Source organism: Grampus griseus, assembly GCF_964374135.1.
Source record: "Grampus griseus genome assembly, chromosome: 14".
NCBI classification, from domain to species: domain Eukaryota; kingdom Metazoa; phylum Chordata; class Mammalia; order Artiodactyla; family Delphinidae; genus Grampus; species Grampus griseus.
The window spans coordinates 21128221-21146051 of NC_139008.1; the positions used below are offsets into that span (position 1 = coordinate 21128221).

At 45.8% G+C, this 17831-nt stretch overlaps 1 protein-coding gene across 1 annotated transcript in view; it reads right to left on the bottom strand.

Annotated features, from left to right (window-relative positions):
* OTOA (otoancorin) overlaps positions 1–17831 on the bottom strand; it is a gene marked incomplete at both ends in the record, with an annotated part of 59881 nt that overhangs the window by 33986 nt on the left and 8064 nt on the right. The window contains 7 exons of the mRNA XM_082671269.1: positions 502–669; positions 2295–2510; positions 4596–4719; positions 7214–7362; positions 9170–9270; positions 13378–13481; positions 17470–17705. Coding sequence (XP_082527395.1) covers positions 502–669; positions 2295–2510; positions 4596–4719; positions 7214–7362; positions 9170–9270; positions 13378–13481; positions 17470–17705 — 1098 coding nt within the window. The remainder of the gene's footprint in view (positions 1–501; positions 670–2294; positions 2511–4595; positions 4720–7213; positions 7363–9169; positions 9271–13377; positions 13482–17469; positions 17706–17831) is intronic.

The following is a 17831-nucleotide window of genomic DNA, read 5'->3' on the forward strand; positions in this document are numbered from 1 at the left end:
TTAATTTAACCATAGGCGTGACAGCTATCTGCAAGGTGTTGGTTGAAATTAGGCTGAACCCTTTGGGTTGGTTTCTTAACAGATTGTACAATAGGACCTGGCAGGTCTGATAGAATAGGATGCCCAGAAGACCCATGGCAAGTGAGAAAGAGGAATATGGACATGGCTTCAGAGCATGAAAGGAGGGGCGTTCAGAAGCAGTAGGGGGATTCAGGATTCATTTTCACATTTGAAAACCAAACTCCTAAAACATTATTACAGCAAGAAACCTAATTGAAGAAAAGTCTTCCAGATTTGACTGGCTGGGGAGAGCACCAGGGTCTGGAGAGAGTAAGGCACAACCCCCAGAGGCTCCTTCTGGAAAGGAGAGAAGGTGGGCGTCAGGGGAAGGCATTCTCCAGGTTCAGAACAACCCCACCTAAAGACACAGACCACTCCCAAAGCCCCAAAACCACACGCTCTGTGAGCCCCGGGGCTGCGGACCAGACATTTTCCTCTCACCTTGCTCAAGACACCGTGCTGCTGGGCAGGTGACAAGTCGGACACGTGCAGGGAGATGGTGCTTCTCAGGAGCTGCACGAGGTCCCTGCGGTCCATGGCGTGGAAGGCCTGGGTGCCCACCCCAGCCAGTAGCACGCCCATCTGGCTGACGTTGTAGAAGGACAGCACCTGGGGGCACCGGCCAGGGAGGATGAGGCCCAGCTCCGGGCCTCCACCACTCGGACGTTTACTAGGCCCTACTGCAGGCCAAGTATCCAGACGGGTGCTGGGGAACCACCGTGACCAAGACACAAGCTGCCCTCCCAGATCCTCCTTCTTTCCATCAGGAAAGAGAGTTAAGTATCAAAACACAAGACACCAGTAACTGTACCACTGGGGGAATCACTATGCCACCTGAGGCCACAGCACAACTAGCAATGTGCTATCCATGTGCCACAGCTGACCAGGCAATGGGCTTTTCTGTGTGTAATCTGAACTAGCTGACAAGATTTAAATATTGGAGGAATCTTATAAAAATCCATATTAGAGTTTCTGCTTTATTAAAAAAAAAAACCTGAACATCCGGCGATACTGGGCCCACGTTGGCAACAATGGGCAAGAACCTTCGGGTAGGTCGTGGGACTCTTAGTTTACCCAGCCCACCCGCTCTCATGGGACCCTGAGAAAGCCCACTGGCCTCAGTATCGGCCTCAGTATGTCACCGGCAGGCATCTGACACGGCAAAGCCCCACGCTCATCTACCTTCACGTGGAAGCTTTGAGTTGAAGTAAAGAAGTGTTTTAGGACATGAGTGTGATATTTTATGACAAATACAACTATAGCTGGCCACTCTAACAGGAATCACGCTTGGTTTTTCCCCCACTCCTTTGGAGTGAAGATGCTAGATGTAATATAATCAGAGACATTCCTTGGTTCTGCAAAAAACCGTTGAGTGGTTTCCTATAGTTACTCCCTGTAGAATGGACAGTCTCTTACTATCCCCAAAGAAGGCAAGACCTTTTGAGCTCTTGGCTTCTTAGCAAAAGTCACCTCACCCCCTCTGGAGGAAGAGTTGGACACAGGAATGAGACAAGCCTCTTGGTCCAGGGCTGTGAGGAACGAGACAAGTGTCCCTCAGCTCCCTAAAATCAGATTCACAGAGTGGACCCATGTGGCCCCAGTCAACACAGAAGGTCTGCAAAGCCTTCAGACGAAAGTCACTGGAAGTCCTGAAGGGACAAGATGAATGGTCTATCCTTGGTCTTGAGTCAGAAAGTAAGAATGGGTGGGCATTGGTCATGGTGTCATGATGGAAGTAGTTAGCATGGGAGTAAAGCAAGCAGGATGTGAAGCCAGATGCCCTGGGTTCAGTCCCAGCTCTGCCCCTTCCATGTGGCCTTGGCAATTCCCTTTTACACTCTGTGCCTCGTATGAATGACCTGGAAAATGGAAGTTATAACACTACTGGCCTCAGACGGTTGTTGGGAAGCTTAAAGGATTAACTCAGAGATAGCTAACACTCATTGAGCTCATACTCTAGGTCATGTGTTGTTCTAATCTCTTCCCGTGTGTGACTCACATAATCCTATGGAACAGGTGCTACTGTATCCCCGTCTTACAAACTGGGACACTGAGGCCAAGAGAAGTTAAGCCAATTCTCCAGTGTCACACAGCTAATAAGTGGCAGACCAACGATTCGAACCCAGGTAGTCCCCCTTGGCACCATCTTCTTACTGATTGGCTGCCCCTGTTGTGTGTGTATAACTGGCCCTTGGGTCTCAGGGCATTAAAATAGAGTTCAAGCTCCAACTGACCTTCTCATGGGCCAGGTATTTGGCAGACAAGATGATGACCTGGCTCTTGGCCCAGCCCGAGACCTGGTTGAGGGTCGAGATGGCGCCGTGCACAGCCTCAGGGCAGAGGGATTCCAGCTGACTGTGGGTCAAGCCCACGACTGCATCCGACAAAGAGCCCAGGGTCTCGTTGAGGGTCTGGTTCTCTGTGGCAATTTCCAGGAGGTCGGCTTTGAGCTAGAAGGGGAGCAAGCTGGGGTGAGGGTCGATAGCAAGCAAGATGGTGGTTCCTTCTGACTACACCCCGGGATGCACCCTCGACCGACCCTGCCCTGTCAAAAGGGGAGGGACTCCTGCTAAGCCCAGACCGTGAGTCGCCCCACTGAGAACACCACCTCCTCTGGCTTTGACTTTCGTATGCTACAAATTCACTTTATGCTTCATTTAAATATTAATTTGTTATTAAATCAACCTTAAAGCGTGGCAGAAGGAAATTTTGTTCACTTCACTCAGCCACACTCCCGTAGCAACTATTTTATTTTTATGACCTTGAACTCTATATCCTGTCTATATGGTTGCTTTTCTTTCATGAAATAGCTGGGGGGGGTGGTTCATAATAATATATAATCTATGTAAAAATAATTCTCAACAGTAACAAGGAAGTGAAAGTCTCCTGAAAATCTTACCTCAAAAAAATTACTATGATTAGCAATTGGGTGTATATGTTTCCAAAACTTCTTATGCCTTTATAAATAAACTATGGCATGTAGTCTTTACATAGTTGTAACATGAACACAAGTGCAATTTTCTGCTCTATATTTTTCATTTAAAATTATGTGTTACAGGTTTTCATATTTCTGGGATCCCCTTCATTATTTTTTGTAACATGCCTGTCTAGTTATAGTCAAGTGTGCTTCCCAACTGCTTCCAGTACAGAAGGTGATAAACTCATCTATTGCAACGTGACCTCTGTACAAAAAAATGAGAACGGTTCACGTTTTAACACCTGAACTTGCATAAACCATATCTTCATGTCAGACGAATGTACGCAAGTGTTCTAGATGGCCACTTGGGGGCAGCAGAGTAAAGTGAAAGAAACAGCTGTCACAGTTCCTGGCTTTCTCCAAATTCAGCAGCTCCCCTTCCCTAAAGCTGGCTCCCACATCTGCAAAAGGCCTAAAGCAGTGGTTCTCAAAGTGTGGTCCTTGACCAGGAGTATCAGCATCACCTGGGAAGTTGGTAGAAATGCAGGTTCTCAGGCTCCACCCCAGACCTCCTGAATCAGAGGCTCTGGATGTGGGTATGTTTTCAAGCTGTTTTTAACAAGCCCTCCAGGTGATTCTGATGCGTCCTCAGGTTTGAGTACTGACCTAGATGATCCAAAGGGTTTTCTCATACCTCATAGTATCTGACTTTCTTCTTGGTCACAGCTACCCCTGTGACCTTAAAGTACATTTATTTTCTTATTTTTGCTCAAGCTTGCTTGGGAAGGCTGCTCTTCCTGGAAAACAAAAATATGCACTGACCAAGACAAGGCCTACTATGTAAAGTGCCAAATGGGACCGAGGGTTTTGTGATGTGTGAGACACTGCTGTGGAATTATTGACGATGTTATCAAACTTTCTTGAATACTGCTCTCATGTCATCTTTTCAATTAAAACAATGAGAAAGACAAAAAGAAGTGAGAGAAGCCGGGCAGAATTAAGACTTTAAGGGAAGAAAGGAGAGAGAGATGGAGTGAGGCGGGAAACGAGACAGTCCCCATGTGCCTATTGGTCCAAAACCTTGGTCTAGGAACTCAGCAAACACATTCCATTCCAGTGCTCTCCACCCTGGCTGCATCTGAGGCCACAGGCCAGACCAATGACACAAGAATCTCTGGGGGGTAGAGCCTGGGGGAGGGGCGTGCCACTAACACAGAACCAGGTTCGAGAACCACTGCTGTGTCTCCTTGCTATGCCACTCATGGTCACCAGCCCAGCAGATTCAGCATCGCCTGGAAGCTTGTTAGAAACGCAGAGTCTCGGGCCCCACCCAGGCCTTAAATCTGCGTTTAAGATCCCCAAGCAACTTTATGCACATTTAAGTTTGAAGTGGCTGCTCTGATTGAATTTTGATCTATTCAAGCTTTTCCTACCGTTTTTTGTGGTTTCTTCCCATTTTAAGCTCATCCCAGTGTTTGAGATACCACCTGCAAGGCTGGACCTAGATCTTGATAAACCCTACATGTTTTCTCTCAAAGGCCGGGCAGGACTGTTCTTCCCATTTCTCTGGCTAGTGAAACCGAGGCTGAGGCTCCAGGGCCCTGTGGCCCTTCTGCACCTTCTGAACACCAGCCTGGAAGCCCCGCAGGTGGCTGCACTTGATCATCTGGTGAAGGAGGACTTGGGCCACAGCGGCGTCCAGCAGCTCCAGGTCATCGTAGAAACAAACCAGCAGCCCCAGCCTGTGTGAGAAGACAAGGGATGCTGGCGGAGGGCGCAGAGCTGGGGGCCGCAGCCGCAGCCCCACCCCAGTTAGCACCGAGAGGTCACGATCATAGCAGCTGCCACGTACCAGGTACTGTGCTGAGCCCTTTACCCGGATTATCTCATCACAGCCCTGCAGGGTAGGTGCTCTCATTAGCCCCATTTCACAGAAGGGTCAACTGAGACGCAGAGAGATCAAGTGACTTGCCCAAGGCAAGTAGTGGTGCAGGGCCTTAAATCTAGATCCAACCAACTCTGCCATCTCTCCTCCTGAGGCAATAAAGGGCACAAGGAAAGCATGTGCTCAATTAGCCACAGAAAAACCCCAATTTTCTACTCAGAGATAAGGGGTTTGTCCACCCTGAGGGATTCTCTGAGGCAGAGTTTATTTCCAACCAACATCACCAGATGATGATGACTTCAAAAGGGAAAAAACACAAAAGGCACTTTGTTATAAAGCAGAAACACACCACTGTAAAGCAATTCTACTCCAATAAAGATGTTTAAAAAAAACTTTTTAATAAATAAACTTCTTAATGAAAAAAATCTATTGAATTGAATAAAATAATTTAATCCTTAAAAAAAAAAACACAAGAGGCAGAACAACGTAGGAGCAGAGATGGAATTTGAATCCTGGTCTCACGGGGAGCACTGTATCTAGTGGTTAAGAACATAGCTTCAGGCCAACTGGAGTTTGAAGCCCAGCTCTACGAGACATCTGACCTGTAGCAAGTTGCTTAACTTCTCTGAAAGCCTGCAGCACATGGTTGTGCAGTGTACACTCTGTACTACTGTACAGGGTAGCCCTGCCTCTCTAAGCTTTTAATGGGGAGGTTTCCTTAAATATGATGAATGAAGGAATGAGGAATACTGTGAGAGGTAAATGAGAAAAGCCATACCAACTAATTAGCATACTTCCTGGCGGATACTAAGCACTTCATCAGTGGATGCTCTTAGCATTCGTATGAAATCTACTTAACTTAGCATGGCTGGACCACCTGGTCGATCATGACCAGACACTGACACTCTCAGACGTGTCCACCAGAAAGCAACCAGGCCAGGGAAAGGATCTGAAAGTGTGTCTGATGAAAAAAGAAGACTCAGAAGAAGTGAAGACTGAATATTAATAACCATGTTAAGGATAGCTAATATTTCTTGACCACTTACTATTTGCAGATGTTCTTTTTTTTTAACATCTTTATTGGTGTAAAATTGCTTTACAATGGTATGTTAGTTTCTGCTGTATAACAAAGTGAATCAGCTATACATATACATATATCCCCGTATTGTGCAGATGTCCTTAATCTTTACAAGGGTCTTAATGAGGTAGGCAGCTTAGTAGCTCCCATTTTACAGATGGGAAAATGGAGGCACAGAGAGGCACAGTAACATGGCCAAGATCACACAACTTGTAAGTGGCAGAGCCAGGATTAAACCCAGGAAGTCTGGTTCCAGGTCCCATATTCTTAATAGCTAAGCTATTTTTGGTGTAACTATAAAAAAAAAAAAATGGAAGCCATGCTAATGGTGAAAATTACTAAGGATAGGGCAAGAAGGTGAAAGAGTTTTTTGTTTGTTTGTTTGTTTTTGCGGTACGCGGGCCTCTCAGTGTTGTGGCCTCTCCCACTGCGGAGCACAGGCCCCGGACGCGCAGGCTCAGCGGCCATGGCTCACGGGCCCAGCCGCTCCGCAGCATGTGGGATCTTCCCAGACCAGGGCACGAGCCCGTGTCCCCTGAATCGGCAGACGGACTCTCAACCACTGCGCCACCAGGGAAGCCCCGGTGTAAGAGTTTTATATGAGAACATTCTCTGCAAGTGCTTTGAAAAATGTAAGGTCATGTGGTAATGTCAGAGAAAGCACTGTGACAGTAAGGCCCTGGGAGATGGAGAGAAGATGGGTGAACGGTGCCCATCAGCCCTCCCCACTGCACACACCCCCCAACATTCAAACCCTTTCTGGGGTCACCAGGTGTGCAGCTCCTGGCCCTCCCCTGCTGGAAATGGTTCTGGGGGATCATGTTACAATCACTAAATTCTAGAGCTGATCTCATCCCAGGGCTCCCCACCTGAGAGTCTGGATAACAAGGGGTTCACAGATATGGGAACCCATGAGCTATTTCCAATACTCAACCCAACCTCTTGGAAATTACACATTTACCTTGGAATGGATGGAGTACTAGTTAAAATGTTCCATTTTCGTGCCCAGAGCTGGAATCTTAGCGCTTGATAAGGTTGTATAAAATGTCTGGCACACAGGAGATGCTTAAAAAGCATTTGTTTTCTTCCCCACTTCACAACCTCTTGAAAGGGGTCTCTTTGGGGAAACACCTCCCTCACATGCACAAAGACATGGAACTCTCCAAAGACATGGACCAGCCACCTCCCTTTCCTCCCCGGGTCTTTTGCTGCTCAGAGGAAGCTGATGCTTAGATGGCATCTTGGGAAACAGCTCCAAGGGCCCAACGCCCACGCCCCTTGCCTGTGGATGGTAGAGGTATTCCTCACATCAAAGTTGGAGGAGCTGATTCTCTCCAGAAATGCCTGGGCCAGTTCAGGTGTGATGTCATAAACCGTGTCCAGCTGCTTGGTGGCGTTGTCATAGCTGATAAACAGCCCAATCTGGTGGACAAGGACAGGAAGGTCAGTGTGGAGAGATGAAGTGCGCCCGTGCAGCCCCGCCCTGCTGGTCTGTGCTGTGCCCTACTCTTGGCACTTGGAGGTGCCCATGCCTCATTTTCATTGATTTCTCTTTTTCCCCATAATAGTTTATTACAAGACATTGAATACAGTTCCCTGTGCTATACAGTAGGACCTTGTGGTTTATCTATTTTATATATAGTAACTTGTATCTGCTAATCCCAAACTCCTAATTTATGCCTCCCACCCCCCTCCCCTTTGGTAACCATAGGTGTCATTGATTTCTTAATGGTCTGTAACTGCTGCTTTAGTTTCCTCTTCAATCCAACTGTTATTTAGGAAAGTTTTTTGTTTGTTTTTACTATCTGAGCAGTTGAACTTTTTTAAAGCTAATATTAGCACATTTATTTCTAGATTTGCTTTATTGAGGTCAGAGAATATGGTCCATAAATTGTTTGTTTTGGGGAATCGGAATTTTTTTAATAGATGAGTCAGTTTATAAATGACCCTCAGGTGATAAAAAAGAGTGTGTTCTCTTTGTAAGATACAAAGCTGAATATATGTATATAATATATATGTAAATGTATGTTTACGTAATATATAACACACCTACATAATGCAAATATATATCATATATTCAACTTTATTAAATATGCTATTCAGATTCTTTCTATTCTTGTTCACTTTTTTGCATTGAAGTCTCCAATATTTCAACGCATGGTTATTCTGCGCTTAAAGGTCTCAAAAAGTTTTCTCTCCCTCAAGAATTGTACTCTTCGTCCATATGAAATTCCCTCGTAGCATTGGCACTCTATGGCTTCACCTCTCTTCTCTACATTTTTAGAAGATGAAGAAATGGTGCAAATGGCATCTGAATCTCAGAAATTCCCCGCTAGGGGCCCAGTTTCCTAAGAATTTAACCTCTATCGACTTCCTGAAATTCACTCAACTTCTTCTGGAGAGTAAAATGGAATTTTATAACTGGGAATTATAAAATTGAGAGACATTTGAAATATTTCCAGCCTCCCAGGTAAAAAGAGAAACCTCGTTCTGCCTCTGGTTTCACAACAACCAGATATTGTTGGGTCAATCGGTCCTTGAACAAGCCAGTCATTTGATGTGAACACTTCTCTCACTGGCCAGCAGAGAGTGAGGGCACACAGGATAAAAACTGGTGGCAAGCCCCAAACTGCTTACGAATGCCTCCCTGTCGGCAGCATTCTTGGGAGGCTGCATTCTAAAATCATGCTACCCCAGGGATTTTAGTGTCATCGAGCCAAAATCAGAAGGAGAAAGACACCTGACGGGTGAGTTAGGTAACCTCGAATATGTGTATTTCTCCACTGTAAACTCTAGAGTTAAAATCCAATCATCACACATGCTGAAGTAGCTATTAATCCACATCGCTTTTCATTTGCGTTCGTGCTTCCAAGGACCGGAAACTCTACAGTTATCGTCCTTGGCCTTTCTTGAGTACAAAAATACCCTTAAATGATTTCTGGTGCGTAGCCAACATTTATAGATCATGTTTTTTCACATCAGAGCTATCTTAACGGTCCACAATCCTTTTTCTTTTCTTAGCTTTTCTACACTAGAACACAATCCAATGACTGACTGCTGGAGGTCTTATTCCAGGAATTTTCTTTAGATGCTCAAGTTATGTTGAGCTGAGGTGGGTGTTCATTTCCCAGGGCACCTTGACTAGCTGGCTAAACGTGAGAGGTTTAGAATACACCTTACCCCAGAAGTATTAGTGATGGGAACGTGGAAATGAACTTTTCCAACTTACTTCTATAGGACTAATATTCATAATTTCTTCAAAGGATAGGTGAACCATATATCTGCCCAAAATCCATAAGTTTTCTGCACTGACCCATGAAACAGAGTCATCTGCAAAAAATAAATAAGTGGACAAATAAGTAAAAATTAATAAAAGACTGTGCACTGGTATATGATAGTCAAAAGATCTTTGATGTCAGGACTCCTCTCTGCATTTATTACTTCATTCCACAACCATCTTTTGAGAGCCCCCTACTTATGAGATGCTACACTACACACAGGCAATGACAGACGTCCACCACTTCGTTACTCAATAGAGCGGCCCTTGAACCAGCAGACTCTGTATCACCTGGGAACTTGTTAGAAATGCAGATTATTTTTTTAATACTTAAGACCACAAAATACAGTTTTATTTTTAGTTAGCTACTAACTTGAAATATATTTGACTCTTTTATTACTACCAGTAACAATCCTTATCTTCCTTATTATCACCATGTACACGAGCCAAACCTTATGCACCCCACATGGTCTCCAAATCTTTACTCTCTTGGGCCCGTCTCATCAGCTAGAATGCCTTTCCCCTAACTCTTCAGCTTCCAAGTGTTTCCTTTCTTAAAGCCTTCTCTCATCTCCTCAGCCAGCAGCAGTGTTCTCCCTTCTCTCAATTCCCAGAGGACTCTATAATTCCGTTCAGGCATTTGAAATTCCCCATCAGCAAATGTCAGTGGGGCTTTAAGAACAATCGTGGCCAGGATCCAACTTCAAGTTTCAGTGAACTAGAATTGGCTGCCATTGCCCCTAATCCTCCAGTAAAAGATTTACACAGAACACCATTGCATTGGTAGCATTTTGGGGAAATGAAAAAAGCAGGAGCCGTTATAGGGTGCAGTGAATCAGTCCCCAAGAGCTGCTGCAGCAGGCCGTGGGCAATGGCTGAGGCCCAGAGGAGACAGTGAAGTCCGCTGGTGCCTGGGCCAAGTCACAGGGACAAGAGGCTGTCCTCCCCCAGCCCAGGAATCAGAGCTGTTGTGGTGCGCACAGGTAAACACCTGTGATCCTCTCGATGGGGACTCTGCACACTTGACTTGGTTATTAGAAGAAAGGGTGGCCCTGGAAGGCTAAATTCACCAAGAACCAAGCTGAGTTGTTCATTTCTAATTAATTTTTTTTTTGGCTGCGTTGGGTTTCGTTGCCACACACGAGCTTTCTCTAGTTGCGGCGAGCGGGGGCTACTCTTTGTTGCGGTGCACAGGCTTCTCATTGCGGTGGCTTCTCTTGTTGCAGAGTACAGGCTCTAGGCGCATGGGCTTCAGTAGTTGTGGCTCATGGGCTCAGTGGTCGCGGCACGCGGGCTCAGTAGCTCCGCGGCACGTGGGATCTTCCCGGACCGGGGCTCGAACCCGTGTCCCCTACATTGGCAGGCGGATTCTCAACCACTGTGCCACCAGGGAAGTCCCTCTAATTAATTATTAAGCATGAACTGTATTTCTGCAGACCAATGATCCCCAAACTTGGGATAGTTTTGACACCCAAAGTATTTCCAGTTACCTCAAGGAACTTCATGAAAAAAAAGTTTAAAGTCCAAATAGAATTCATTTCAATTCACTTAGCTTAATAATGAAACGTATCATATAGAAATTTTAGGAGAGTCTGTCTCCAACTAAATTCCGGCAACAAGGACTTAAGGGAAGTCTAGAGTCTGGAGGGTGAGTTGAGTGAATTTCTCAGGGTCACTTAGTGTGAGATTCAGTTTTTTGGAGGCTACCACTAGGCATCAGGCAGAGGGAATTCTGCTGCCCATGCAAGACATTTATTCCATTGTTTAATGCTTCTTATATACAAACTTCAGAGCTGAATTCCAGGAAAAGGATTGATTGGCACTCCCTACACTTCACCGCCACCAGCTTTCTCTGTTTCCCACACACACGCAGCTCATTCCCACCTCGGAGGCTTTGTATTTGCTGCTTCCCCTGCCTGGAATGCTCTTCCTCCAGAGCCTCGCATGTCTGATCCCATTTCTCATTTTGGTCTCAATCCAAATGTCACCTGCCCAGAGAGCTCTGCTCTGCCTCCTTAGCCAGCAGTCAGAAACTACAGCCCGTGGACCAAACCCAGCCCACCTTCGAGCTTGGTTTTTACATTTTTAAAAAATATTTATTTGGCTGTGCCGGGTCTTAGTTACGGTTCGTGGGCTCCTTAGTTGAGGCTTGCCAGCTCCTCAGTTGCAGCATTCAAACTCCTAGCTGCGGCGTGCATGTGGGATCCAGTTCCCCGATCAGGGATCGAACCCGGGCCCCCTGCATTGGGAGCGCGGAGTCCCAACCACTGCGCCACCAGGGAAGTTCCCGGTTTTTACATTTTTCAATGATTGAGGGAAAATCAAAAGAAGACGAATATTTTCTGACACATGAAAATCACATGAAATTCAAATGTCAGTGTCCATAAATAAGGTTCTCTTGGGACACAGCCAAGCCTATTTATCTGCTGTCTAGAGCTGCTTTTGTGCTACAACATCAGCGTCGGATAGTTGAGACAGAGACTGTAGGGCCACAAAGCCTATAAATTTACTCTGGCCCTTTACAGAAAACACTTGCCAAGCCCTGTTCTAGGCTAAAGCAGTAACCCTTTCCATGGCATTGATCCCTTTTATTTTCTGCAGAGCAGTTACCGGTATTTGTGTCCTCCCTCTCTCTCTATCTCTCTTTATTTACTTGCTTACAAGTTTTCTCCACCTACTCTCCCACAATAAAATTATAGCTCCATGAGAACAAAGACTTAGTCTTCCTTTCCTTTGTATCTCCAGTGGCTGACACATAGTAGGCTCTTTTTAGGTGTTTAAAAAGTTTATTGTCTTTACATCACTAACATTAAAGATTCAACAAGTTGAAGCTACCTGTGAAATTGTTTGCGTTACTAATCTACATAGCCATTCTCTCTCCTTTTTTTTCAATTGCAGTAAAATACACGTAACATAAAATTTACAATCTTAACTACTTTTTTTTTTTTTTTTTTATGATACGCGGGCCTCTCACAGTTGTGGTCTCTCGCGTTGCGGAGCACAGGCTCCGGACGCGCAGGCCCAGCGGCCATGGCTCACGGGCCCAGCCGCTCCGCGGCACGTGGGACCCTCCCGGAAAGGGGCACAAACCCGCGTCCCCTGCATCAGCAGGCGGACTTTCAACCACTGTGCCACCAGGGAAGCCCCTTAACTACTTTTAAGTATACAGTTCGGTGGCATTAAGTACATTCACTTTGCTATGCAACCAGCACCACCATCCATTTCCAGAGCTTTTTCATCTTGCAAAACTGGAATTCTGTACTCATTAAATAGTAACTCCCCACTCCTTCCTCCCTCTGGCCCCTGGCAACCACCACTCTACTTTCTGTCTCTATGAATTCCACTGCTCTAGAAAATAGTAGGTTTTTAACAAACATCTGCCAAATAAATTACTCCTGACCTATTGCTGCTTCGGTTGCAGGAAGCTTAGCACTAAATTCCTGTGCTTTATTGCCTATATTTTCTTTTAAAAAAACTATTTTGGGCTTCCCTGGTGGCGCAGTGGTTGAGAGTCCACCTGCCGATGCAGGGCACGCGGGTTTGTGCCCCGGTCTGGGAAGAACCCACATGCCGCGGAGCAGCTGGTTCCATGAGTCATGGCCGCTGAGCCTGCACGTCTGGAACCTGTGCACCGCAACGGGAGAGGCCACAACAGTGAGAGGCCCGCGTACGGCAAAACAAAAAAAAACTATTTTGTCCCACTTTGATACAGATTTTTAACACAGATTTTGAACTTGTAACCTGATTCTAAAAGTTTTCATTGAGGGACTTCCCTGGCGGTCCAGTGGTTAAGACTCCTCGCTTCCACTACAGGGTTCGATCCCTGGGCACTAAGATCCCGCATGCTGCGCAGTACAGCAAGTTTTCATGGAATCTAAGGTGCCAGCATTATTTACGTTCCACTAAGAAGCTAAACTTGGACACGGTGTTGATTGTAAGATACAGATGATGCTGACTTCAAGACTTCAGCGTGTGGAAAATGCACTGATGAAATGGGGTATGTGGTTTTTCCATAAACCACAGCAAACACTTTTTGGAAGCTGAGGGAGCTAAAAATCTTAAGTGGCAATGAAATCAAATCCCGATCTTCAGAGATGAAGCATCACTTTTAAGGATGGACTCCCCCTAAAAAGTGTTCCCACCTCAAAGCCTGGGCTCACCAGTGCCATTGGAAGATGTCTGCAAAATCCCAGTCATCCAGGAGTAGACAGCCCTCTGGGAATGGGCCGAGGTTTGGTCGTAGAGATCTTTGAACACCACAGACCTACATGACATACACATAGGTGTCAATTAAGGAACAAATATGAAGGCCTTCAGGCAGGGTCCAAACAACAAAAGTATACAAAGCTATCTTTGGTTAAAAGTTCTTCCCACTCCCTTGCTACAGATGTAGTGATTTTCCTGTTTCTCCTCTTCCCATCACAGTTAAATACCTTCCAAAGACTGTTCTTCACTTCCTCACCACCAGGTCCTTTTTTTTTTTTGGTAACAGTTTTATTCAGATATAACTTATACCTTACAAAGTATACAGCTCAGTGGTTTTCAGTATATTCAGACTTGTACAACCGTCACCACAATCAATTTTAGAACCCTTTAAAGTACCTCAAAAAGAAACCTCCTACCTTTTAGCTATCACCCCAGAACTTCTAGTCATCCCACCTCCTAGAAACCACTAATCTACTTTCTATCTTTATAGATTTACGTCTTCTGGATATTTCCGATAAATGCAATCATATAATATGTCACTTTTGTATCTGGCCTCTTTCACTTGGCATGATGACTTCAAGGTTCATGCATGTTGGAACATGCATCAGTAATTCATTTTTTTATGGCCAAATTCTGTTCCGTTGTACAAATATACCACATTTTGTTTATCTGTTCATCAGTTGATGGACACGGGTTGTTTCCCCCTTTTGTCTATTATAAATAACGCTGCTGTAAACATTCATGTGTAAGTGTTTGTGTGACACATTTCATTTTTCTTGGGAATAGACCCAGGAGTGGAGTTGCGGGGTTAGATGGCAACTCTATGCTTAACCTTTTGAGGAACTCCAGACTATTTTCCAAAGTAGCTGTACCACTTCACTTTCTCACCAACAGTGTCTGAGGGTTCTGATTTCTCCACGTCATTGTCAACACTTGTTATTATCTGACATTTTGATTACAGATATCCTGATGGGCGTAAAGTGTCTTGGTCACTTTTTAAGACACTGACGTCTGGTTTCTTCATCAACACACCACTCCTTGTGGCCCAAGTCCTGAATGAGCTCCTTGTCACCATACCCAGCAGTCCCATTTGGTCCAAATATGACTTGACCTTTCACAGCATTTGGCACTGATCACCCCTCCAGTTCATACCTGCAAAATAGCTGAGTCTACTCATCCTGGAAGACTTCCCTCACCTCCACCCACCACCACTGAAAATCAATTCACCAAATGACCCATCTGCCCTTTTCTAAGCTTAAAGTTTATCCTCACCACTCTCCCCGTCATTTCATATATGAAGAGGCAAACTTTCCCTTAAATCTATCTTAATATCTTCTTGCCGTATCTTTCTTTTCTTCTTCTTCTCCTCTCTTCCTCCTTCTCCTCGGTTGTTTTTTTTCCCCCTTTCTCCTCTTCTCCTGGTTCTTATTCTTCCTCTTCTTCTTTCTCTCTCTTTCTCTCTCTCTGTCTTTATTGGGTTGTTGTTTTGTTTTTCAGAACAGCACAGTACGTGAAAGGGACAGGAGATAGATATAATTCTGAAAAAACGATGTTTACATTATTTAAGGGAAAGTTTGCCCATTTGTAAAAATGCTGGCTCTATCATTCCCTAGCAGTCTGACCTACAGCAAGTTATACAATCTCTCTGTGCCTCAGTTTCCTCATTTGAAGAATGGGGGGTGGGCCTTAATGACATCATCCTCACAAGGAGAAGGGGATGGGAGGGTAGAGTAGGAAAAGGTCAAAACTGAGGTTCAGGGCTTCCCTGGTGGCGCAGTGGTTGAGAGTCCGCCTGCTGATGCAGGGGACACGGGTTCATGCCCCGGTCCGGAAAGATTCCACATGCTGCGGAGCGGCTGGGCCCGTGAGCCATGGCCGCTGAGCCTGCGCGTCCGGAGCCTGTGCTCCGCAACAGGAGAGGCCACAACAGTAAGAGGCCCGCGTACCGCAAAAAAAAACAAAAAAAAACCAACTGAGATTCAGAAGAACTGGCTTGAGTTCAAATTAAGTCAAGCCCCAGGGGGTCACTTCAAGGGACGCTGTCCTCTCTTTGGGCTTCAGTTTCTTCATCTGCGAAAGAAGAGGTTGGATTAAATGATGCTCATCAAGACGGGAAATGGGGCCATATTCTGGACTCCCAGGTCATGATGAGAATCTGGTGTCGGGCAAGGTTCTCTCTGTATTGATCTGTTGTCTTTCTCTCTGTAAGGCTTGTAACCTTCTCCCAGGCTCTTGTCAGGGTTTACATAGAGTTCTGTGCTGGCCAGCTGTGAGTTTTGACTGTCAAGTGTCCACTCCTCCCTCTTCTCAACACTTGTCTGGGCCACCAGCGAAGTCCCCATGTCCCCATCTTGATCCATGTCATTTGGGTGGGACTGTGACCCACATCTAAGCCATTCAGCATATAAGATCCCATTGGCCACAGTGACCGGCTCAAGAATGGGGACATGGGGACCTCACTGGTGGCCCAGTGGTTGGGACTCCACGCTTCCACTGCAGGGGGCGTGGGTTTGATCCCTCCTGGTTGAGGAACTAAGATTCCACATGCTGAGTGACGCAGCCAAAAAAAAAAAAAGAAGAATGGGCACATGACCCAGTGTGGACCAATGAGAATCAGGTATAGGACTCTACTTGGAACTGTGCCCATGCTCCCTCGTGGAGAGAGCCCGCCTGGGAGTGAGGCCAACACAGAGGAGGGCAGAGCTGAGAGATAAAAAGCCAGAGATGTTCCTGATGACGTAATTTGAGCTTCTGGATCCAACTGTGTCTGTCAGTCCTGCTGACTCTCAAGGTGGAAGTCTCACTTTAGTGCTAGAGAGTCTTCAATACACACTCAGCTCCTTTTTTAACCAAGGGAACAGGTCCTAGGCTCAGAACAACATATCTAGCTAGGATTTAATGACACTGGTTTGTTTTTTATACTGTATTTATTTTTATGATTACTTAAGACAAATGATACTGGTTTCCCATTTACAGTAATTATACCATATTTACTTTTTTTTTTTTTGCGGTACGCGGGCCTCTCACTGTTGTGGCCTCTCCCGTTGCGGAGCACAGGCTCCGGACGCGCAGGCTCACCGGCCATGGCTCACAGGCCCAGCCGCTCTGCGGCATGTGGGATCTTCCCGGACCGGGGCACGAACCCGTGTCCCCTGCATCAGCAGGCGGACTCTCAACCACTGCGTCACCAGGGAAGCCCTTTACTTTTTAAAATTTATTTACTTATTTTTTATGAAGTATAGTTTATTTACAATGTTGTGTTAGTTTCAGGTGTACAGCAAAGTGATTGTTATACATACATATGTACCTATTTTTTTCAGATTCTTCTCCCTTATAGGTTGTTACAAAATATTGAGTATAGTACCCTGTGCTATACAGTAAGTCCTTGTTAGTTATCTTTTTTATATACAGTCGTGTGTATCATATTTACTTTTTTAAAAGTAAATTCATTTATTTATTTTTGGCTGCATTGGGTCTTCGTTGCTGTGTGCGGGCTTTCTCTAGTTGCGGCAAGCAGGGGCTACTCGTTGCTGTGGTGCACAAGATTCTCATTGCAGTGGCTTCTCTTGTTGCAGAGCACAGGCACGTGGGCTTCAGTAGTTGCAGCACGTGGGCTCAGTAGTTGTGGCTCGCGGGCTCTAGAGCACAGGCCCAGTAGTTGTGGGATACAGGCTTAGCTGCTCCGCAGCATGTGGGATCTTCCCGGGCCAGAGATCGGACCCATGTCTCCTGCATTGGCAGGCGGATTATTAACCACTGCGCCACAAGGGAAGTCCCATATTTACTTTTAAAATAGATATTTTAAGTAAATAGAATGAATCTATTTTTAAAAAACACGAACTAATAATAATACAGGTGGTATATAGGTATGGAAAAATTGTGAGGATGATACCAGAATGACTAAAATTTGGGAGACTCTGTTTTAATCAAACCATCTCTAAACTGACCTCGAATATTAACCTGTCCCCACTTGCCTTCTCCCCTCCCTCATGCGTTACCTCCTTGACTTCTCAGGACAGACTCGGGGGGGGCAGGGGGTCACTCACAAGTTCTTGAAGGCATCTTCACGCAGGTCCCGGGGGAGCCTCTCCGTGATATCCGGCTGGAGAAAGTGGCCTGAGGAGCCCCTTAGCACCCTGCCCAGGATCTCCACACACTCCAGGGGGTTCAGCACCTGGAAACACCTCTCCAGCGTGATGAGAAACAGGCTGCGGTTCACGCCCGGGCTCTGCAAGGCTTGTTTCCGAATCTCTCCCAAGTCAACAGTGATGTCATCCAGCTCCTACAGGAATGATAGAAGTTAGGCTTGTCTTGAGAGCTGCCTCTTGATTTGGAAACACTGGGAGAGACCACACTTAGCAGCAGTGGTGAAATTCAGGACCACTGTTAAACACCATGCTGCTATGTC